This window comes from Crocuta crocuta, unplaced genomic scaffold (genome assembly GCF_008692635.1).
Source record: "Crocuta crocuta isolate KB4526 unplaced genomic scaffold, BGI_CrCroc_1.0 scaffold54, whole genome shotgun sequence".
Lineage (NCBI taxonomy): Eukaryota > Metazoa > Chordata > Mammalia > Carnivora > Hyaenidae > Crocuta > Crocuta crocuta.
This window is the reverse complement of record NW_027530356.1, coordinates 2,939,369-2,964,291: the sequence shown is the minus strand read 5'-3', so window position 1 is coordinate 2,964,291 and position 24,923 is coordinate 2,939,369. Positions and strand designations below refer to the sequence as shown.

General features: G+C 37.4%; 1 protein-coding gene across 3 annotated transcripts in view; it reads left to right on the top strand.

Annotated features, from left to right (window-relative positions):
* CP (ceruloplasmin) overlaps nucleotides 1-24,923 on the top strand; it is a 64,900-nt gene that overhangs the window by 21,118 nt on the left and 18,859 nt on the right. For all 3 annotated transcript variants that reach the window (XM_077765880.1, XM_077765877.1, XM_077765878.1), the window contains 6 exons: nucleotides 13,428-13,578; nucleotides 14,883-15,095; nucleotides 16,167-16,374; nucleotides 20,249-20,388; nucleotides 21,561-21,689; nucleotides 24,447-24,553. In XM_077765880.1, the coding sequence (XP_077622006.1) occupies nucleotides 13,428-13,578; nucleotides 14,883-15,095; nucleotides 16,167-16,374; nucleotides 20,249-20,388; nucleotides 21,561-21,689; nucleotides 24,447-24,553 (948 nt within the window). The remainder of the gene's footprint in view (nucleotides 1-13,427; nucleotides 13,579-14,882; nucleotides 15,096-16,166; nucleotides 16,375-20,248; nucleotides 20,389-21,560; nucleotides 21,690-24,446; nucleotides 24,554-24,923) is intronic.

The following is a 24,923-nucleotide window of genomic DNA, read 5'->3' as shown; positions in this document are numbered from 1 at the left end:
TTTAGACTTCAACATACAAATTAAAAAATGATAATAGGTTGCTCAACATTCACTGAAGAAAATACTGCTTTAAACACTTTTTAGAAAAAAGGAAATGACCCTTTGACCAGGAAATAGAAATGCCTACCTCCATCATGTTTTTTTCTCTAACCTATTTTACTATAAGCCTTTAAAAGATAAGTACCCTCTCAAAAATGCCTTCAATATAATTGTCATACCTTAAAAATAATCATAAAAATCTTAGTATTATCAATTTTTTAATCAACTTTTATCATCAAATTTCCAGTCAGTGTTCATAGTTCCTCAGTTGCCTCTTAATTGTTTCAAGTTTGTTGTCTGAATCAATACCCAAATAATTATACACATTGCAGTCACTTGTTACATTTCTTAAGATTATTTCCTTGCATTTTTTTCTGTTGCAAGGATCATTTATCTTATGGCAGATTCTCATGCCTAGATTTTACTGATTGCATTCCTTTGGTGTCATTTAGCATATTTTTTTCTCTCTCTTTCAATTTCCTATACATCAGTGGCTAGATCAAAAGGCTTGATCAGATTCAGGTTAGATTTTTTTTTTTCAATACAAGTTAAAGTGTGGTACTGCGTACGTCCATCAGGGAATATATAATATATAATTGTGTCTCAGTTGGGAATGTTGTCAGCCACTGATAACCATTTCCTAGATTCACAAACCAATCGGGTTGCACAATAGTAAAATTCTGATTCTATCATTCTTTATTTATTAGCCAATATACTTCCATAAACAGGAAATTCCCTTAATGGATTTTTGGCTAGCCTGAGGTTCATATTATATAAGAAAGGAATGATGAATGCTTGATTCTTTCCCTTTATTTACAAGTTTTTAGAGTAATAGTTCTCCACTAGCATACTTCAAAGATTCTTAATAATTTCTTTTCTTTTAAAAAAAAATTTTTTTTAATGTTTATTTGAGAGAGAGACAGAGAGAGAGAATGAGCAGGAGAGGGGCACAGAGAGAGATAGACACAAGAATCCAAAGCAGGCTTTGATGTGGGACTTGAACTCATGAACCACAAGGTCATGACCTGAGCTGAAGTCAGCTGCTTATCCAACTGAGACACCCAGGCGCCCCTCTTTTCAAGTACTATTGTGAACTCATGGATTTAAGAATAATTGAATTCATTGAATTCAAATGTGTATTTGAATTCATTGCCATTATCCTTGTTGATGCCCAAAGTATTCTATTTTTTGCCACTGAGAGGATTTGTTCAGGTTGGCTCCTTGATTTTTACATGAACTTAGTAGTCTTTGAAGCTTCCTTGATTTCAAGTATAAAAAGCTATTTTAGGTTCATATTACTCATTTTTTGAGCCAGACCTTGAATCAGCCATTCCTCCCAAAAATCCTTAGTTCTTTTTAGTAAGAAATTATTTTTTGAACCATAATCTGAACACTTATGGGTGCTCATTTCTATTGGCTTAATCATTGTTTCTACACCTTTTCAATGGGGGAAAAGGTTGTTAGGATAAAATGCATCTTGAGTTCATACTGATACTTTGTATTCAGATGCAGGTTTAAGGCTTCTTTGTGTGTGTGTGTGTGTGTGTGTTTTGTTTTGTTTTGTTTACCTAACCTTACTAATCTTATATCTGGATCTCCCTTCAGCTGCACAAAAAAATCTTAGTTCTTAATGATACCAACATAAATATTCACTCAATTCATCCCACAATATACTGACAACAGCCTCAGAATCATAGTTACAATACCACAGCCAGCAATATAATTACTGAAAACAACATAAGATTTGTTTGCTGCCCTTTTTTGTCCTTAGAGTAAATTCCACTGGGGATGTTCAGTCAAATTACAGAGTTGAAGTCGCTTGGAATAGTTCTCTGGTAGTTTTGCCACCCACCAGATATACAGGTTTATTTAATTTATTTTACTTCTATTTCTTTTAGGGATTGCCTTTAAAACTGTAATATTATTTTATAATTATGTAACATACTTACCTGGTTACAGCATCAAATCTACAAAACGATGCTCATTCAACAAAGTCTAGCTCCTATCCTTTCTCTCCTCTTGCCTATTCCTTTACCTCTTATTTTTTAACTTTATGGTTTATTTTCTTGTTTTCCATTATTATTTTTGTCAACTTGACTTTTTAGAACAGTTTTTTTCTTTTTTTAAAATTTATTTATTGTTTAATTTACATCCAAGTTAGTTAGCGTATGGTGCAACAAAGATTTCAAGAGTAGATTCCTTAATGCCCCTTCCCCATTTAGCCCATCCCCCTCCCACAACCCCTCCAGTAACCCTCTGTTTTTCTCTATATTTAAGAGTCTTGTATGTTTCGTCTCCCTCCCTGTTTTTGTATTCTTTTTGCTTCCCTTCCCTTATGTTCATTTGTTTAGTATCTTAAATTACTCTNTGAGTGGAGGGTGGGGGAAGTGCCGCAGCCCTCAGATCCTCCAGGGTCAAGCAGCAATACAACCCGAGTGCGTCTGGGCATCGTAGCAACTTTAGGTCCGCAGAGTCCACATCGCCTCACCCCACCGCAACTGCTTTACCGGCCGCCGCGCTTCAGCAGATTGCCTTTTAGTTTTGCTGATTGTTTCCTTCACTGTGCAGAAGCTTTTTATTTTGTTGAGGTCCCAGTAGTTCATTTTTTGCTTTTGTTTCCCTTGTCTCTGGAGATGTGTTGAGTGAGAAGTTATTGTGGCTAAGGTCAGAGAGGTTTTTTCATGCTTTTTCCCTTGAGGATTTCGATGGTTTCATGTCTTACATTTAGGTTTGTCATCCAATTTAAGTTTATTTTTGTGTATGGTGTAAGAAAGTCATCCAGGTTCATTTTTCTTCATGTCGCTGTCCAGTTGTCCTTGCACCATTTGCTGAAAAGACTGTCTTTATTCCATTGGGTAATCTTTCCTGCTTTGTCAAAGATTGGTTGGCCATACATTTGTGGGTCCATTTCTGGGTTCTCTATTCTGTTCCATTGATCTAAGTGTCTGTTTTTGTACAAGTACCACACTGTCCTGATGATTATAGCTTTGTACTACATCTTAAAGTCTGGGATTGTGATGCCTCCTGCTTTGGTTTTCTTTTTTAAGATTGCCTTTGGCTATTCTGAGTCTTTTCTGTTTCCACAGAAACTTTAGGATTGTTTGTTTTAGCTCTGTGAAGAATTCAGGTGTTATTTTGATAGTGATTATATGGAATATGTAGATTGATTTGTGTAGTGTCAACATTTTAACAATCTTTATTCTTCCTATCTAGGAACATGGAATATTTTTCTATATTTTTGTGTCTTTTTCAATATCTTTCATAAGCTTTCTATAGTTTTCAGTGTATAGATTTTTCACTTCTTTGGTTGTGTTTATTCCCAGGTATTTTACGGGTTTTGGTGCAATTGTAAACGGGATCCATTCTTTGATTTCTCTTTCTGTTGCTTCATTTTGGTGTATAACAATGCAACTACTTTCTGTGCTTTGTATCAGTTCTAGCTGAATTCATGGATCAGTTCTAGCAGTTTTTTGTTGGAATTTTGGGTTTTCCATATAAAATATCATGTCATCTGTGAAGAATGAAAGTCTGACCTCCTCCTAGCCAATCTGGATACCTTTTATTTCTTTGTGTGGTCTGACTGCTGAGACTAAGACTTCCAATACTATGTTGAATAACACTGCAAGAGTGGATATCCCTGACGTGTTTCTGACCTTAGGGGGAAGGCTCTCAGTTTCCCTTTCATTTTCCCTATTGAGGATGATATTTGCAGTGGGACTTTCATATATGGCTTTTATGATCTTGAGGTATGATCCTTCTATCCCTACTTTCTTGAGGGTTTTTATCAAGGAAGCATGTGTATTTTGTCAAATGCTTTCTCTGCATGTATTGAGAGGATCATGTGGTTCTCGTCCTTTCTTTTATTGATGTATCACATTGATTGTTTTTTGGATATTGAACCAGCCCTGCATCCCAGGTAGACATCCTACTTGGTTGTGGTGAATAATTCTTTTAATGTATTGTTGGATCCAGTTGGCTAGTATCATGTTGAAGATTTTTGCATCCATGTTCATCATGGAAATTGTCTATAGTCCTCCTTTTTAGTGAGGTCTTTTTCTGTTTTTGGAATCAAGATAATGCTGGCTTCATAGAATGTGTTTGGAAGCTTTCCTTCCAAAATTTCTATTTTTTGGAATAGCTTCAAAACAGTAGGTGTTAACCCTTCTTTAAATATTTGGTAGAATTCCTCTGGAAAGCCATTGGCCTGGACTCTATATTTTGGGAGATTTTTGATTACTAATTTAATTTCTTTACTGGTTACGGGCCTGTTCAACTTTTCTGTTTGTTCCTATTTCAGTTTTGGTAGTTTCTGTGTTTCTAGGAATTTGTCCATTTCTTCTAGATTGCATATAATTGCTCATAATATTCTTTTATTTTTGTTTGTATTTCTGCTGTGTTGGTTGTGATGTCTCTTCTTTCCTACTTGATTTTATTTATTTGAATCCTTTCCTGTTTCTTTTTGATCATTCAGGCTAGGGGTTTATCAATTTTGTTAATTCTTTCAAAGAACCAGCTCCTGGTTTCATTGATCTCTTCTATATTTTTGGTTTCAATAGTATCAATTTCTACTCTAATCTTTACTATTTCCTGTCTTACGCTGGTTTGGGTTTTATTTGTTGTTCTTTTTCTAGCTCTTGAGGTGTAATGTTAGGTTGTATATCTGAAACCTTTCTTCCTTCTTTAGGAAGGCCTGGATTGCTATACACTTCCCTTTGTTGACAGCCTTTGCTGCATCCCAGAGATTTTGGGCTGTGGTGTTATCATTCTCATTGGTTTCCATGTACTTTTTAAGTTTCTCTTTAACTTCTTATTAGGCCATTCATTCTTTAGTAGGATGTTCTTTAGTCTCCAAGTATTTGTTATCTTTCCAAATTTTTTCTTGCGGTTAATTTTGAGTTTCATAGCATTATGGTCTGAAAATATGCACAGTATGATCTCGATCCTTTTGTACTTGTTGAGGGCTGATTTGTGTCCCAGTATGTGATCTACTCTGAAGAATGTTCCATGTGCATTTGAGAAGAATGTGTATGCTGCTGCTTTAGGATGAAATGTTCTGAATATATCTGTTAAGTCCATCCAGTCCTGTGTGTCATTCAGAGCCATTGTTCTCTTGTTGATTTTGTGTTTAGATGATTTGTTCATTGCTCTAAGTGGGGTGTTAAGCCCCCTACGATTATGGTATTATTATCAATGAGTTTCTTTATGTTTGTAATGAACTGATTTATATATTTGGATGTCTTCACATTTGGAACATAAATGTTTACAATTGTTCTGTCTTCTTGGTGGATAGATCCCTTAATTATGATATAAAACCCTTCTTCATCTCTTGTTACAGTCTTTATTTTAAAGTCTCAATTGTCTGATATAAGTAGGGCTACTCTGGCTTTCTTTTAGCAACCATTAGCAAGATAAATGGTTCTCCATCCCCTTATTTTCAATCTGAAGGTGACTTTAGGTCTAAAATTGATCTCTTCTAAACCACATATAGATGAATCTTTTTTTCTTATCCATTCTGTTACCCTTTGTCTTTTGATTGGAGCATTTAGATCATCGATGTTTAGAGCGAGTACTAGAAGATACTAATTTATTGCCATTATGTTGCTTGTAGAGCTGGAGTGTCTGGTGGTGTTCTCTGGTCCTTTCTAGTCTTTGTTGCTTTTGGTCTTTTGGGTTGTTTTTGTTTTTCATCTTTTCTCCTTTCAGAGAGTCCCCCTGAAAATTTCTTGCATGGTTGGTTTAGTGGTCACAAACTCCTTTAATTTTTGTTTGTCTGGGCAACTTTTGATATTTCCTTTTACTTTGAATGACAGCCTTGCTGGATAAAGAATTCTTGGCTGCATATTTTTCTGATTCAATACTTTGAATATATATTTTCTGATTCAGCACATTGAATATATCAGCCACTCTTTTCTGGCCTGCCAAGTTTCTGTGGATAGGTATCCTGCAAAACTGATCTGTCTTTCCTTGTAGGTTAAGGACTTTTTTTTTTTTTCTGTTACTACTTTCATGATTCTTTCCTTGCCTGCGTATTTTGTGAATTTGACTATGATATGCCTTATGGATGGTCGGTTTTTATTGAATCTAATGGGAGGTCTCTATGCTTCCTGGATTTTGATGTCTGTGTCTTTCCCCAGGTGAGGAAAGTTTTCCGCTATGATTTGTTCACATAAATTTTCATTCCTTTTTCACTCTCTTCAACTTCTGGTATCCCTATCATTTTTTTTTTTTAAATTCTCCATAAGTTTATCCTCTGTGTTGCTGATTTGCTGCTCTGCCTCATCCATTTTTGCCACTGTGGCATCCACTTGAGACTGCAGCTCAGTTAAAGCATTTTTCATTTCATCCTGAATAGTTTTTACTTGTTTTATCTCTGCATAAAGGGATTGAAGAAGGGGATTCTAATCTATTTTCAACGCCAGCTTATATTCTTATTATCGTGATTCTAAATTCTGGTTCAGACATCTTGCTTATATCTGTGTTAAGTCACTGGCTGTCATTTCTTCCTGTTGTTTCTTTTGGGATGGATTCCTTCATTTCATCATTATGAAGGAAGAAAAGGAATTAATAAAGTTAAATAAAGTTAAAAAAATCAAAGTTAAAAAATTAAAAACAACACAAAGAAATCAAATAAAGGATGCTAGATCCTAGGTGTATTTTGATCTGGTTGTTGAAAGAAGCTTGATAGGTTAGAGAAAAAAAGGAAAGATAATAAAAGAAAAAAAGAGAAAAAAGAAAGAAAAGGAAAACGCTTGAAAATTTTAATAAATGGATACAATAAAATAGAATAAAATGAAATGTGGGAGGTAAAATAGAATTTAAAAATTTACAAAAAGGTAAAAAATATAGGACAAATTAAAGAAAAATATTTTTAATAAAAGTAGGAAAATAAAAATAAATGTTTTTTCTTTCTGTATTCAAGAATAAGAAATGAAAAAGAAAAATTATTGAATAAGAGGACCAGTGAACGGAATGAAATATAATTGAAATTACATCTGGTTTCCTATAGAAGTCAAGCTTTGAAGAACTTTATAGTCTGTAAACTAAGCAGGCAGAGAGTCTTGTGTTTGTCAAGAGCTCTGTTGGCACAGTTGGGCAAGGTTTAGTGTAATGGTTCTGTTCTGCACTAGATGGCGCTGCTTAGCTTACTGGGGTGGATTGTTGGGGCTCTTGTAGATGGGTCTGTGCATATGTAGGAGGAGTGAAAATGGTGTTACCAGCTACCCAGACTTTAGTATTGGAACTCTGTGCTCTCCTCCAACCAGCAACTAAGCACCCCTCCTTTGTCTTCTACTTCCTTCCACTCCCTGCTTCTGTACTGTCCATGGCCAAGCTGTCAAGCTGCCAGGTGGCACCTTGAGTTTTGTCTCTAATGGGGCTGTTTCCTAACTCCTTACTTCTGAGGGACTGTGGCTTTGTCCCGTTCAGATCCTCTGGGGAAGGGTCTGACTGAACAGTGGCCAGACGCCTGCCCACCCCCACATTCGTGAGACTGTGCTGCTGCCAGTGCCCAGAGACTGCAGCTGGAAAAGTTTGCGTGATCTTGTAGCAGTAGCGTTTCAGAAATTATGGAAAATCACAAAACAATTCTGGTGCCAGGTTTCCCCCTTAATATCCTTGTTTCAGCACCAGTGAATGTGATTGTTCTCTAGGCTCCACTGAGACCTTTGCCCATGGAGAGGCCACACAGCCTCTATCAAATGTCCTTCCAGCAGGGGAACCACCACTCCCCATGTGGCCCAAGAACCCCAAGGACCTCACTCTCTGCTCTTGGAGATTCACCCTTCTCGCTAGAGGTCCACCAGGTGTTAAGCTGCAGAGTTTCAGACTCTGCACTCCCCCTGTTTACAGAGTCTCAATGGAATTTAAACCCTCTCCTTTCTCCTTTTCTCCTTTTTTGTTCAGTTCCTGCGGCTGTTTCCACTTTTCCACTCTCTCCAGCTGCTTTTGGGCGGGGGTACTTTTCCCATACTCTCCCCCATCTCCATCCTCTCTCCAGTAACAAAAACAGCTCCCTGACCTCTGTGGCTTCTCTCTTACCGGTTCACCTCTCTGCGCATGTACCTGTCAAGTTCTGTGGTTAGGGTTGTGCAGATTGTTGTGTTAATTCTCAAATCATTTTTCTAGGTGTGCAGGATGGTTTAGTATTGATCTGGGTGCATGTCAGGGGCGAGAGATGCAAAAAGAACTTCCATGCTGTTCTGCCATCTTGCTTGTAGAACCAATTTTTTAGAACACTTTAAGGTTAATAGTAAAATTAAGAATAAAGTACAGAGGGACACCTGAGTGGCTCAGTCAGTTGAATATCTGACTCTTGATTTTGACTCAGGTCATGATCCCTGTGGGAGACTCTGCACTNTGCCCCGCCCCACACACATACACACACACACTCTCTCTCTCTCAAATAAATTTAAAAAAAGAATAAATGCAGAGATTTCCCACATATTCCCTACCCACCCCCATAGCTACAGCCTCCCCCAATATCAACATTTCCAATAGAGTGGTCCATGTGTTACAATCGATGAACCTACATCGACACATTGTTATCATCCAAAGTCCAAAGTTTACATTAGGGTTCACTCTTGGTGTTTACATTCTATGGGTGTGGACAAATCGATAAGGACAAGTATCCACCACTACAATATCATATGGACTATTTTCACTGCCCTAAAAACCCTGTGTCCTCCCTATTTAGCTCTTACTCCCAATCCCCAACCCCTGGTAACCACTGTTCTTTTTAATGTCTTTATAGTTTTACATTTTTCCAGAATGTTGTGTAGTTGAAATCATACAGTATATTGCCTTTTCAAATTGGCCTCTTTCACTTGGTAAGACACATTTAAATTTCCTCCAAGTATTTTCATGGCTTAATAGCTCATTTCTTTTCAGTGCTGAGTAATAGTCCACTGTGTGGATGTACCACAGATTATTTATTCATTCACCTACTGAAGAACGTCTTGGCTACTTCCAAGTTTTGGCAATTATGATAACAGTTGCCATAAACACTCACATGCAGGTTTTTGTGTAGACATAAGTTTTTAGCCCCTTTGGGTAAATACCAAAGAGCCCAATTACTGGATCATATGGTAAAAGTGTATTGAGTTTTGTAAGAGACCACCAAATTGTCTTCCAGAATGGCTGTCCCATTTTGTATTCCTGGTGGAAATGAATGGGAGTTCCTGCTGTTTCATATATTTGCCAGTATTTGGTGTTGTCAGTGTTCCAGATTTTGGTCATTCTGATAGGTGTGTGGTGATGTTCCATTGTTTTAATCTGCATTTCCTTAATGATACATGAAGTAGAGCATCTTTTCATATCCTAATTTTCCATCTGTGTATCTTCTTTGGTGAGGTGTCTATAAGGGGTTTTGCCTATTGGTTAATTGAGTTGTTTGTGTTCTTAATGTTGAGTTTTTAAAGTTCTTTGATATTTTAGCTAACAGTTCTTTATGAGATGTGTCTTCTGCAAATATTATCTTCTAGTCTGTGGCTTATTTTCTTGTTTCTATTTTAATTATCTTCTATAGAGCATAAATTGTAATTTTAATGAAGTCTGATTTATCAATTATTTCTTTTATAGATTATGCCTTTGATGCTGTATCTAAAAAGCCACAGCCAAGGTCATCTAGGTTTTCTCCTATGCTATCTTTTAGGAGCTTTATGATTTTGCCTTTTACGTTTAGATCTGTGATCCATTTTGAGTTAAGTTTTGTGAAGAGTATAAGATCTGTGTCTAGATTTATTTTTTAGCATGTAGAGGTCCATTTGTTACATCACCATTTCTTCAAAAGACTATCGTTGTTTCTATTGCCTTTGCTCCTTTGTTAGAGATCAGTTGACTATGTGAATCTACTAGTCTGATTTATTATTCTATTCTTTTGCCAATTGCCACATTTTTTAAATGTTTATTTATTTATTTTGTGTGTGTGAGAGAGAGAGAGAGAAAGCAGTCATGTGCAAGCTGAGGAGGACAAGAGAGAGAAGGAGAGAGAAAATTCCAAGCAGGCTCCACACTGTCAGTGCATAGCACAAAATGGGGCTCAACATGGGGCTTAATGTGGGGCATGATCTCATGAACCATGAGATCATGACCTGAGCCAAAGTCAAGAGTCAAGACACTTAACCAACTGAACCACCCAGGTGCCTCAGTGTCACACTGTCTTGATTACTATAGAAAGTTTTGAAATTGGGCTATATCAGTCTTTCAACTTTGTTCTTCTTCAATATTGTGTTGGCTATTTTGGGTCTTTTGCCTCTCCATATAAACTTTAGAATCACTTTAATATCTACAAATAATTTTATGGTATTTTTATTAGTATTGAATTGAATTTATAGATCAAATCGGGAAGAACTGGCAACTTGGCAGTCTTCCTATCCATGGCCATGAAATTTCTATTTAGGGTAATGTGATAGTGAACAGAAATCCTAGGTTAGAGAAGGTGGATGTAATATTTGAAGTAGGAGATCTAAATTTCAAGGAGGTAGACTTGCAAAGATCTAGGGGGAAAGCAGAGGGAATAGCTAGGGCCAAAATTTCTAATTTTATTAAAAAAGTTTTTAGATTTCCTTGAAATTATTATATATCTTTTTTTTTCTGTGCCCTTTAAGCATGTCCAACTACATTAAAGACTTCCTAATATCGAACCAGTCTTCTACTTCTTGGAGAAAACATTATTTGAGCACTATGGTTTTTAATTTTTTTTCAGTATATTTCTGTAATAAATTTGATACTATTTTATTTAGAATTTCTCATGTAAGCTGTAAATGACATTATTTTAGATTTTGTGTGCTTTCTTAGTTATTATATCATGGTCATACTATCTTAATTAAATAATTTGGGAATATTCCCATGTTTTTAGTATTTTGAAACTGTTTAAATAAATAGGAATTACCTGCTCCTTAGATTTGAAAGAAATTATCTATAAAATTATTTTGACTGTGTGACTTCTAGAAAGAAGTAGTTAGGATTTGTTTTGTTTTGTTTTGTTTATGTTTTAATCACATTTTCATTTGATCCAGGGATATTGGTCTATTCAGGTACCTGTTCTAAGTCAGCTTATCATGTTTATTATATGTAATGATCTTTTTCCTTCTCCCATATATATGGTTATAATTTTTTCTCATTACTGATGTGGTATGTTTGGGTTGTCTCTCAATTTTTTATTAGACATGCCAGATATTTGTATATTTTATTAGTTTTTTCAGAGAATACATTTTTAGGTTTAATGATTTTAAATTGTGCTGTAATTTATTAAACATTTCTGCTTTTGCCTTTATTAATTCCTTTCTTCTTTTCCCATTTTATTTCTTGAAAATTTTAAGATATTCACAAACATTTATTTTTATTTGGTTTTACTTCAAAAGCATTTCAGACTCTCAGTTTACATGTTTAGTTATATTCCATACATTATGCCTTGTTGTCATGGATATTGCTTATTAAATATTTAGTAACTCATTTTTGCTTCCTCTTTCCTCTAAGAGTTATTTTGATCAAATGTGATCTTTTTAATTTCGTTAACTTTTTGTGCTTTTATTAGTATTTTTTAGTTTGGTTTCATTATGACCAGAAAACATGACCTATAAACTTTTCAGTGAAAGTTTTCTTTTCTTTTCTTTTCTTTTCTTTTCTTTTCTTTTCTTTTCTTTTCTTTTCTTTTCCTTTCCCTTCTGTTTCTTTTCCTTTTCTTTTTTCTTTTCTTTCTTTTTTTTAAACATTTATTCATTTTTGAGAGACAGAGCTCTAGTGGGGAAGGGGCAGATACAGAGGGAGACACAGAATCTAAAGCAGGATCCAGGCTCTTAGCTGTCAGCACACAGCCCTCCGCAAGTCTTGAACCCATGAACCATGAGATCATGATCTGAAGTCAGACGCCTAACTGACTGAGGCACCCGCATGCCCCTAAAGTTTTTTCTGTAGATCAGAATTCAAGTGATCATAGCAGTCCTCAACTGGAATCCTTACATATGTGAGAATGTGCTTTTAATATTTTTTAAAATTCTAGTTTAGTGAGAAAACGTGGGGAGGAGCAGAGAGAGAGAGAGAGAGAGAGAATGCATCTCAGGCAGGCTCCATACTCAGCATGGAAACCAACCCAGAGCATAATCGCAGGACCCTAGGATCATGACCCTAGCTGAAATCAAGAATGGGTCACTCAACTGACGGAGACCCGAGAATATACTTTTGTTGTTCTTTCCCAGATATAGAATTTTTGTATCATAATCTTTTTCTCTCAAAAACATAAATGCTTCTCCATCTCCTCCTGACATTTATTGTACTAGAGACATCCAATGTTTGTGTAACACTTTTAAAATGAATTATTATAGAAATTTGTCTATGCCTAAAGTTCAGAAATTTTGCCAGAATATTTTAAAGCATAGATCTCTATGACTACTTTGGCCTTGTTTTCAGTGAAGCTTTTTAATCTGAATATTCTCATCTTTTCCTTTTATGGTAGTAAACATTTCCACTATTGTTTATTATCATTACATTTTCCTCCTTTATAATGTCTCTCTTTCTGAAATCATGTATATATGTCATATATATATCATATATATGTATATCACATATATATATATGTCTTTGAATCTTTTTGTTCTGATTCATGGGCGCTTTCTTAAAATTATCTCCATCATTGATTCCCTTTTATGTAGGATCTAACCTTCAAGTTTCTGCTTTAGTTGGATTTAAAAAATTTGATAATCATGTTTTTTATCTGAAAAAAAAGGATCTCAGAAAAAAGACATGCAATCATCTGTAAAGTTTTCTTTGAGGGAGTATCTTGTTTTCAGGGGCTCATATGCTTTGATTTCTTAGACTAATTGCCTTCTTAACAACTGGGACATTCCACAGACCAGATAGCATTTCTGCTTGCTTATTTTTCACCGGGGACAGGGGGAGAGGAAGTGAGAATGTTTGTTCAGATGACTGAGATTGTGTGAATTCCTCTTCCAGCTCATTTGACAGGGTATTTCTCTGCTGAAGATGATTCCTCCCTCTATCTGCTTCCCCTGCTCTGCCTTACAGAAATTCTTCAGGTTTTCATGGCGTGGATGGCATTTTCCCTAACTTCTGGCACAGGCCAATACTCCCCGTATTTTAATAATCATTTTTAGTATGTTTACTTGGTATGAGCAAAGTTGGCAGGAAGATGAGAGGAGTCAGAACTCTTAGGTGCACAGAAAGACATATCATGTTGAACCAAAACACTGCGTAAATGGTGATGAAAATTCTGGTGGTCAGCTGGACTCTTTCATGAGCCCCATCTACAAAGAAGAATGGAAACTTCTTTTATGTCCTGTGATGAATTTGTGTAGAATCAGTATTGTGTACATGCAAGTCTTTCTGCTTCATTTATCCTATCTTCACCTCATTGTTCTTATCTCAATTTACAGAAAGATGTAGACAAGGAGTTCTATTTATTTCCCACAGTGTTTGATGAGAATGAAAGTTTACTCCTAGATGATAATATTAGAATGTTTACAACTGCACCTCATCTGGTGCATAAGGACGATGGAGACTTTCAGGAATCTAATAAGATGCACTGTAAGTATGCATCATCCACCAATATTAAGTTATTTCAATACAGTTCATGGAGTGCTTTTAACGAAATCAAAATGCTCATAGCTTTGCCCATTGGTTAATTTTAAATAAATGATTAAATACAACTCTGAGGGTACTGTTGATATATAAGTTATCAGTGAATTATTCCTCATTTTGTTTGATTTAGAATAATGAAACATAGAAAATCTATCAATCAGATGCATGATCCTTAAAATGTAGCCCTTGGATCAGCAGCTTCAGCATCACCCAAGGTGATGCTTGTTAGAAGTGCAAATTCTTGGGCCCCAACTCCTACCTACTGAAACAGAAACTTTATGGGTGTGGCCAGTAATCTATTTAACAAACCCTCTCCATCATTATGATATATGCTTAAATTTGAGAATTACTGGATTAGATGCTTTTCTTATCTGTGGCTTAATAACAACAGCCTCATTTTATTATTCAGTACGAAGAAAGATACAATCTCTCTTGGCAAGGAGATTTAATGATTCTTACCAGTGACTATAAATTAGAATTCCCTGGGAGTTTTTCAAAATTGTTAAAACCATTTTTGTAAACACTCAGAGCAACCTCCAGAAATTTTTATTTAATTGAAATCTAGCATCAGATTTTCTTTTTAGCTCCCAATGTAGTTCTAGAGGTTTAGACAGTGAGCTAATTGTTCAGAATGCCCACACTGCTAATGGACTACATGTGAAAATCACTGCAGTTAGAAGGAACAAATGCAAAGTTGTGTTACAAACTGATGTTGTTTTTTGAATCAGTACTATTTATAATCATTAAGATACTGCTTTTGAGTTTGCAATTTTACATTTTGGAGGAGTTGAAAATATCATCTACTAGTAATAGCAGTGAGAGAAAACTTCTGCAATTACTCTTCCCTGTTATTCAAGATGAATCAGAGAATTTTCCATCCTAGAGCAGCAAACACATTCCCAGTCTACCTTGCCCAGGAATGGCTATAATTATTCATACACTGAGTTTTATCTGATAGGATCCTTGAGAGGACTAAGAAGTGGTTAGTGGGGAAGTTAGTGGGGAAGCGCAGTGCAAAACTTCCAGGACCCTGTGTTCAGCTCTTCTCCTTCCAGCCAGGGACTGCTCTAGGAGTGCTGGGTCTAGCAAGGAGTTGCAGAGACACTCCAGATACATAAAGAAGTGGGCAGGCATGAATGGGTCTTTCCAAAATTAAATAAACAGAGTTGGCTCAGGAAAATCTGAGAGATCATTATGTAGTGTGATGCAAGTTAAAACACTTTCCCAATATTATTTCCCAACTTTTACAGCCATGAATGGATTCATGTATGGGAATCAGCCTGGTCTCAGTATGTGCAAAGAAGAGTCCGTCGTGTGGTACTTATTCAGTGCTGGAAATGAAGCCGATGTACACGGGATTTACTTTACAGGAAACACGTATCTGTCTAAAGGAGAAAGAAGAGACACAGCAAACCTCTTCCCTCAAACAAGTCTTACACTCTTCATGCAGCCTGATACTCAAGGTGAATTTCTTGAGTCAAGACAAGTCTCTATGGAATCGATTCATGTCATTTTGGTTTTCAACCCTATGTTGGGTGATGAACTCATTCCTTTCCTAAGCCTCCCAAGTGCCTTCCCGTGAAGAGCACTTCTGAGCCACTATTAGCAATGTATGGGCCAGATGGTCCATTTCCTGCTTGTTGGGTGTGTGTGTGTGATAAATGATGAGTAGACTGTAGTTTCTCCCATTTCCACACAGTAGACTCCTTGAGGTGTTCTCTTTTTACGTTATGGTGCTTTTAACGATAGCTGCCAAATCCAACTAAAAAGGGGATGATTTCCATAACAGCTCTGCAGTTAAACTTTTTGTCATCTCTCTGTAGCATACATGTTGTGTTGGCTCGTTGGTTGTTTGCCATTGAGTGTCCTGTACTAGAACTATAGCCATGAGAATTCAGAGATATCTTCAGGCCTGGTTCTGAACGAGTAAAACAAAAAAGAAAGAACTTTAATCAAAATGTGAAACACACTAACTTGTTTCAAGCTTTATTTTGTTCATTATATGCCACTACAGTGTAAGACAAGTCCAATGTCACCTCTTCCTTTATTCATTAAGTATAAATACGACAGTGAAGAAAAGAAATAAAAGTGTCTATTCTTGTGAAGTGGAAATTCTAATGCAGTGAGATGGACAACAAGCATATATATATATATGCAATCAAGTGGTTATAAGTCCTATAAAGAAAAATAGGGCAGAGAAAGAGGCTGGTGACTGACGGGGGAAGGTGAGTAAAAACTTTCTGACAGTTAAAGAGAAGCTTGAATGAAGTGAGGACATGAGCTATGCGGATATTTTGGGGAGTATTATTCCAGGCAGAGGAAACAGAAAGTACAAAGACCCTGAGGCAGGCTCATACTTGACGTGTTCTAAGAATAGCAAAGAGGCCCCTGTGACTGGAGCAGAGTGAGTGGTAGGTGATGTGATCATCTAACCAAGGGCACCCTGAGGACTTGGGTGTTGATTCTGGGTGAGTTGAGGAGCCATAGAAAGTGCAGAACAATGGAGTGACATGCTCTCTTATATACCATTCCAGGGACATTTGACGTTGAGTGCCTAACAACTGATCACTACACGGGAGGCATGAAGCAAAAATACACTGTGAACACATGCAAGCAACAGGTGGACCACCCAAGCTCCTTCATGGGACAGCGGAAGTACTACATCGCAGCAGTGGAGATGGAGTGGGACTATTCTCCAAGCAGGGAATGGGAAAAGGAACTGCACCACTTACAAGAACAAAAGTAATTCTCCAGATTCTGATTCCCAATTTTTCTTTTTTTAGTTTTCTCTTTCAGAGAATTAAGAATTATGCTCAACCGTAGAAAAACAAATAGTTGCATTAAATAATAACAACAAAGCAGTAACAAAATGCTTCCCTTGATCCATTCCTTATCAATTTCTGTTCTTGGAATTTTATCTCAGGAAAATCTGCATCTATCTTACTTCTTTATTGTCATCTTTCTTTTCTATGGGATTTCTTCTTATATGTATGCGCCCATATCTTGCTATTGGCTTTCAAACTTAAACAAAAATCAATGCCTAAACTCAAAGCTAAAATATTATTTTCCTTACCAGCAAATGGCTGGTAAGAAAGATTTCCTTATTAGTCCAGTAATCAGTTATTTTACATTCTTAAAGCTATTTTAAGAATATTTTAAATTCTTGAGGACGGTATAGTAGACATGGTCTCTGTCCTCCAAGAACTCATAGGGAAAATATGGTTCAAGACCACCAATAACATGTACATTATGGGTGTAAAAAATATGTTCATTGTGAATAAATGTAAGTAAAGGATCATTATTGGAGCTTCAGAAACTACATTGAGAGTACTAACATTTGACACTTCTTTTAGACTTTTCTAATCACTTTTCCCTCTATCACCTCACACTCCATGCACTAACCTTTCATGGAAGTGATTTGAGAGATGGGGACGGGCATGTGTTCAGATCTGGAGTGCACAAACATGACTGGTAGCCCGTAGCTAAGCAAAGTTTAGCTGGTTAGTTTGATGGCAGTGGGGAATATGATATGCAGTGTAAAGGAATAAAAGGTTATTTCAAGTGATGGGGGTAAAATAGTCAAAAGGCTACAGGAGCCCTGAGGAGTCAATGAAAATGTTAGGTAAAGGAAGTGGCTGGAAACACTGGGCCATTTCAGTTCTTATAAACCAGATGAAAGTAATGAGATAACACTTCATTATGAAATCTGGGCACAGAATTTTAAAGCTGTAGAGAAACTTTAGAGATCGTCTCATCTCATACCTCATTTTAGGGGTGAAGAAACTGAGGCTCCGACAGGCAATAACTAGCTGGAGGTTGTTATCTTATGGCAGAGTCAAGGCCAGTACTCAGATGGCTCCACTCCCTTTCTATCACCCCTACTTATTTATTTTTTTAATTAATTCATTTATTTTTTAATTTACATCCAAGTTAGTTAGCATCTAATGCAACAATGATTTCAGGAATATATTCCAGCGATTCATCCCCTATGTATAATAGCCAGAGCTCATCCAAACAAGTGTCTTCCTTAATGCTGTTTGCCCATTCAGCCCATTCACCAATCCAAAACCCCTTCAGCAACCCTCACTTTGTTCTCTGTATTTAAGAGTCTCTTGTGTTTTGTCCCTCTCCCTATTTTTGTATTCTTTTTGCTTCCATTCCCTTATGTTCATCTGTTTAGTATCTTAAATTACTTATATGAGTGAAGTCCTATGATATTTGTCTTTCTCTGACTAATTTTGCTTAGCATAATACCCTCTAGTTTTATCCACATAGTTGCAAATAGCAAGATTTCATTCTTTATGATTGCTGAGTATATATATGTGTGTGCATATATATATGCATGTGTATGTATATGTGTGTGTGTGTATACATACATATGTACATACATACATACCACATCTTCTTTATCCATTCATCCGTCGATGGACATTTGGGCTCTTTTCATCCTTTGGCTATTGTTGATAGCACTGCTATAAACATTGGGGTGCATGTGCCCCTTTGAAACAGCACATCTGTATCCCTTAGGTAAATACCTAGTAGTGCAACTGCTGGGTTGTAGGGTAGTTCAATTTTTAATTTTTGAGGAATCTCTATACTGTTTTCCAGAGTGGCTGTACCAGTTTGCATTCCCACCAGCCGTGCAAAAGAGATCCTCTTTCTCCACATCCTCACCAACATCTGTTATTGCCTGAGTTGTTAGTCATTCTGAGATGGTATCTCATTGTGGTTTTGAATTATATTTCCCTGATGATGAGTGATGTTGAGCATTTTTTCATATGTCGGTTGGCCATCTGGATGTCTTCTTTGGAGAAGTGTCTATTCTGTTTTTTGCCCATTTCTTCACTGGATTATTTGTCTTTGGGTGTTGAGTTTGATAAGTTCTTTATAGATTTTGAATACTACCCTTTTATATGATATGCCATTTGTACATTTCTTCTCCCATTCCATTGATTGCCTTTTAGTACTGCTGATTGTTTCCTTCATTGTGCAGAAGCTTTTTGTTTTGAAGTGGTCCCAATAGTTCATTTTGCTTTTGTTTCCCTTGCCTCTGGAAGTGTGTTGAGTAAGAAGTTGTTATGGCCAAGGTCAGAGAGGTTTTTGCCTGCTTTCTCCTTGAGGATTTTGATGGCTTCGTGTCCTACATTTAGGTTTTTCATCCATTTTGAGTTTAGTTTTGTGTATGGTGTAAGAAAGTGGTCCATTTTTCTGCATGTCACTGTCTAGTTTTCCCAGCACCATTTGCTAAAGAGACTGCCTTTATTCCTTGGATATTCTTTTCTGCTTTGTCAAAGATTGGTTGGCCATATGTGTATGAGTCCATTTCTGGGTTATCTATTCTGTTCCATTGATCTGAGTGTCTGTTTTTGTGCCAGTACCATACTGTCTTGATTATAACAGCTTGTACTACATCTTGAAGTCCGGGAGTGTGATGCCTCCAGCTTTGGTTTTCTTTTTCAGGATTGCTTTCGGTATTCAGGGTCTTCTCTGGTTCCATACAAATTTTAGGATTATTTGTCCTAGCTCTGTGTTAAGAATGCTGGTGTTATTTTGATAGCTATTGCATTGAATATGTAGATTGCTTTGAGTAGTATCGACATTTTAACATTGTTTGTTCTTCCAAACCAGGACGATGGAATATTTTTCCATTTTTTTGGTGTCTTTTTCAATTTCTTTCATAAGCTTTCTCTAGTTTTCAGTGAATAGATTTTCCACCTCTCTGGTTATGCTTATTTCTAGATATTTTATGGGTTTTAGTGCAATTGTAAGTGGGATCGATTACTTGATTTCTCTGTCTGTTGCTTCATTATTGGTGTATAATAATGCAACTGATTTCTATGCATTGTATCAGTTCTAGCTGAATTCATGGATCAGTTCTAGCAGCTTTTTGGTGAAATCTTGGGTTTTCTATATAGTATATCATGTCATCTGTGAAGAATGAAGGTTTGACCTCCTCCTTGCTGATTATAATACCTTTTATTCCTATGTGTTGTCTGACTGCTGAGACTAAGACTTCCAATACTATGTTGAATAACAGTAGTGAGAGTGGACATCCCTGTCCTGTTCCTGACCTTAGAGAGAAAGCTCTCAGTTTTTCACCATTGAGGATGATATTAACGGTGGGTCCTTCATATATGGCTTTTATGATCTTGAGGTATGATCCTTCTATCCCTACTTTCTTGAGGGTTTTTATCAAGGAAGGATGCTGTATTTTGTCAAATGCTTTCTCTGCTTGTATTGAGAGGATCATGTGGTTCTCCTTTCTTTTATTGATGTGATGAATCACATTGATTATTTTGATATTGAACCAGCCCTACATCTCAGGTATAAATCCCACTTCATTGTGATGAATAATTCTTTTAATGTATGGTTGGATCCTGTTGACTAGTATCTTGTTGAGGACTTTTGCATCCATGTTCATCAGGGAAATTCAACCGTAGTTCTCTTTTTTAGTGCACCCCTATCTATTTCTAAATTATTCTTTCATATTGGAATGGGAGAGTGATATTAAAAATTAGCATAATTACTTAAATAAAAACTATATTCAAGATTTAAAACTCAACTTCTACTTTCATTAAGACACATACTAACCTCAGTTGTGTGTGTTTTGTTTAAGTGTTTCAAATGCATTTTTAGATAAGGAAGAATTTTTCATAGGCTCAAAATACAAGAAAGTTGTGTATCGGCAATACACCGACAGCACGTTCAGTGTTCCAGTGGAGAGAAAGGCTAACGAAGAACATCTGGGAATTCTAGGTATGCCTATCATCGGGGGTTGGGTAGCAATGTGATGCTATGTGCATGAAAATACATGTCCCTGGGTTTAAGTCCCCAGTTCATAGATCAAAGGTATTCAAATAAAAGTAAAATTTATGCAATAAAAATGAGGATACTATACTCACTAAGGAATATGACATAATAAAACTATTGTTTATTTCTCTCACAATGTATTACCCCATATATTAATGAAATAATATGTATTAGGTGGTCATTGAATTGATGGCTATAGTTGTGAAATTCCTAAAAATTATTTTCTAATGAAAATCTCTACCTAATTTTCCCTGTTATTCCACCCCTCTCCTCGCCCCCAAGTCATAGCTATTTACTTTAAAATTGTCATGTAAGTGATTAACGCCAAGGAAAAAAATACATATAGACAAGGAAATAAAGAAAAAAGTGTTACCGCACACAAGTCATGGGAAAAGTTGCCTTCTTTTTTTCAGGAATCATTTTAACAGAGAATTTCTAAGAACTTGACCAACACTGGTCTTGGGAATTTTCTTGAAAACCATCAAGTATAGGGGACAGCACTTCCAACACCCCTGTATTTCCATACTGACAGAGTACCCTGGGGCTTGGTGAACCTCAGACCCTGGAATAAGACAAGGGGAATGGCATTGTTGCTGGGGCACAGAAATTCTCTAAGCAGGAGACAAGCTAAGATTGGCTAGAGAGGGGGTGGAAATGGGAGGGGTAGCCCCACTCACCCTTCTAAATGCAGTACTGTCATCAATTCACACTCAGGAAGGTCTGGAAGTCCAACTGCTAAGAAATGAGAGCAAGTGCTGCACAATGACTCCTGGCCAGGGTAGGGTCACAGCTGACTCATGGGGGTTAGGCCATTGTCCTGCAGGGGACTGTCAGGCCAAAACTTCCACTAGGGACTCTTGATGAGCAATGCATCCCTGGTTTCCATCTATAGAGGCAGTCATTACTAGTGTTTTTATTCTGCATTGTCTGAGGCCAGATGTAAAGCCGACAGTAGTAAAGTATGAAGCCACAGCAGTGTGGGGTGGGGGAGTGGGGTGGGGGAGACACAGGTTCTGGGCTTAATGCTAATAAAGCTATCTGATCTTTGCTTCTGTTACTGAGTTAGAACCTCCAATTTGACAAGTATATAAATCACTCTTCTTTTTTGCTCTTGCCAGGTCCACAACTTCATGCAAATGTTGGAGACAAAGTTGAAATTATCTTTAAAAATATGGCCACAAGGCCTTACTCAATACATGCTCATGGGGTGAAAACAGAGGATTCTACAGTTACTCCAACTTTACCAGGTACTCATGGGAGTGGGGGATTGCATTTTATGCATTTTAATAGACTTTACAGGCTTTCCACAAATGACTGTTATCAGAGAGGCGTTCCTTCCAAATGAGTGTCTTGAGGAAGTGAAGGAGGTGGTTAAGAGGGCATACAGAGAGGTGTGTCTGTGTGTATGCTTCCATGCATGCGAGAGGAGAGGAGAGGGAGAGGGGAGATGAAGGGAAGGGAAGAAGCAGGAGGGAGGGAGGAGAAAAAGAAAGAAGGGAAGGAGGGAAGGAAGGAGGGAGAGACAGAGGGAGGAAGGAAGGAAGGAAAGGAAGGAAGGAAGGAGTGAAAGGAAAGATCCACAGGAGAAATGTGAGGAAAACATCTGAGGGTACTGGGCAACTACAAATACTCCAGGTTGAGTCAGCAGAGATGATCTCTCCGTGCCCAGACAGCAATCACTGCCCTGTGTGTAGTTGAATGTTTCCATGCCTGTATCTGAAAGCGGGATCCTAAGGGCAGAGACTGCCATGTGACATTTTAAAGCCTTCAGTTCTAGCCCAATTTCAGGCATGTACTAGGAACTCAATAACTTTAACCCAGTGTAAAAGCGAAAACAGATTAAATACATGTGTGTTTTTCCTTTAATTAAAAACCGTATTTTTCGGGGCACCTGGGTGGCTTAGTCGGTTAAGCGTCCGACTTTCGCTTAGGTCATGATCTCACGGTTCGTAGGTTTGAGCCCCGCGTCGGGCTCTGTGCTGACTGCCAGCTCAGAGCCTGGAGCCTGTTTCAGTCTGTGACTCCCTCTCTCTCTGACCCTACCCTGCTCACGCTGTCTCTCTCTCTCTGTCTCCTAGAAATAAATAAAACATTTAAAAACAACAACAACAACAACAAAAAACCCAAAAAAGAAACCGTATTTTTCTTCTATTTGTTGTAAAGTTGGCTTTCTTGGAAAGTGCCATTTCTTAGTAATGTAGCAGTTCCCAAATATGTCAAATGAGAAAAAATGAGTGAGAAAAAATGAATTATTCTATAAAGTTACTCAAGTCAACTTTGGGGAATGGAAATAAAAAGCCCTTCCCTGTTACTCTCACACTCTTCCAGAAGAAATAAACAATAAAATGTATACATAATACCAAGCTGTCAAAAGTGCTAAAAATTAAAGCAGATGAGAGAGAGTAACAAGGGTGCTATTTTAGGTAGGGTGGTCAGGAGGGCTCCTTTGAGGAGGCGCCACTGGTGTAGACACCTAAATGGTAAGTAATGAGCCACAGGGAGTTATAGGGGAAGGGTACTCCAGTTGTGAGTTGGGAAAGGGCTTAGTGTGTCTGAGGAACAGCAAGGAGGCCAGAGGCCAGAACAGAGCAAACAGGGGACAGAATGTGAGATGATGAGATCCAGGGAGGGCAGGGGGCCAGATGCAGTAGGAGGATGGGGAACCTCAGAGGCCATGGTTAGGACTTAGATTTTATACTATTAACCATGTGAAGATTTGAGTCAGAGTAATGATCTGATGAATACCTTGTAAAGGCCTCTTGTGGCTGATGTGTACGCAAGTGACTGCAAAGGAAAAGGGCAGAATCAAGGATCACTTAGAAGGCTATTGCAGTAGTCATGGACCAGAGTGGAAGCAGCTGAAGCAGTTAGTTGTCATGTTCTGGTTCAATTTTAAAGGTGATGCTCACAGCCCCTGCTGAAAGAGTGGGCATTAGAGCTTGTTAGGGAAGGAGGAGTCAAGGACAATGCCAAGGTTTTGGGCATCTACCACAGGTGGCAGAGCAGGTTGGGGAATGGAGAAGAGAAGGAAATATTATTTTTCAGCTTATGAGAATAAGAGCATAGATGAAGAGATGATATATCAGGTGGTGAATGTATGCTTTATATTGTCAATGAAATGATCTGCTTAGAAAAAGGGTGAGGATGTAGGGGCAGGTTGGATGGGGGGGGGCTTGAGGAAAATGGGAAGAGTCTACCACATCCTTCAAGACCATCCCTCCTGTCCTGCTTGATTCCCTAGAAAAGGCTTGTCAGACTCTGGCTAATTAAAGTCTGCCAGCATGAATATGTAATGGTGAGGTCTGTATAAATGGAGTGGACAGGGGTGGCCACAGCTGAAAGTCAGGGTCTGGTGAGCAGTTGAACAGGAAGCCCTGAGGTGACTGAAAGTGGACATCAGCCTGGAGAAGAGCCCAGAGCAAATGGAAGAGGGTAAAGGCCATGGCAACTGGGAGGGTAGAGTAACTGGCTATTTTCAGAGTGTCAAGGTCCAAGGTGTGGTGGTGTCCTGTATGTGACGGAGCTGTGACAGAGCAGTGTATCATATGTATGACAGAATGGACAGACCAAAGAGGAGGTTAGCAACCCATGAGATCATGATTTCTAATGGCTCCTCACCAGAAACTGTGGAATCACTAGGGATGATACTGAAAAAGGAGAAAAGGAAGGCCGTGGTGAAGCCGAAGGAATTAGACAGGGTAGTCCAGATACAAACGCAGAAAGGTCTTGGGGAAGGGGCTCACACTGGGGGAAATCACTTTACAGTTGAAACCAGTGTTTTACAGAAACATACTTCAAGCTAAAAAAAAAAAAAAAAAGATCTGTTACAAAGTTCCCTCAAATTTGTTTTAAATTGTCCTGAAAATAATTGAATGCCACTGCTTTTTAAACTAATTACCTTGACACTTCCAGTTTCTAGGTCACTGGTTTTCAAGATTTAATTATCTATCTATATCAAATATATAGCATATAAAACCAGATACATTAACACTTGATTAATTTAGGTGAAACTCACACATACATATGGAAAATACCACAACGATCTGGAGCTGGAATAGAGGATTCTGCTTGTATTCCATGGGCTTACTATTCAACGGTGGATCAAGTTAAGGTAAAATTTAGGTCATCTGTGTTTTGTACAAATATCCCAAATAGTCACACAGTTGAAGGAAAATGAGATTACACTTTTCCTGTGACCCAGTTCCATCTTAAAATCCCAGCAAAGTAAGCTGCTCTACAATTTACTTTGGTTTCATTTTTTGGTTTGTTTCTTTTTAAGGATACAGTTATAACTATATAAACTCCATGACTGCTGATTATGGGTAATGCAGAATCAAGTATTAATCAATACAGTATTTTATTTTCCTTTTGATATAAGAACACATTAAGCTCAAAGAACTGAGGTATGTGATTTCAGAGCTCTACTACTGCATGGTAATAAAAAAATGCTCATCTCAGGAGTCAATCCTGCACGATTAAGG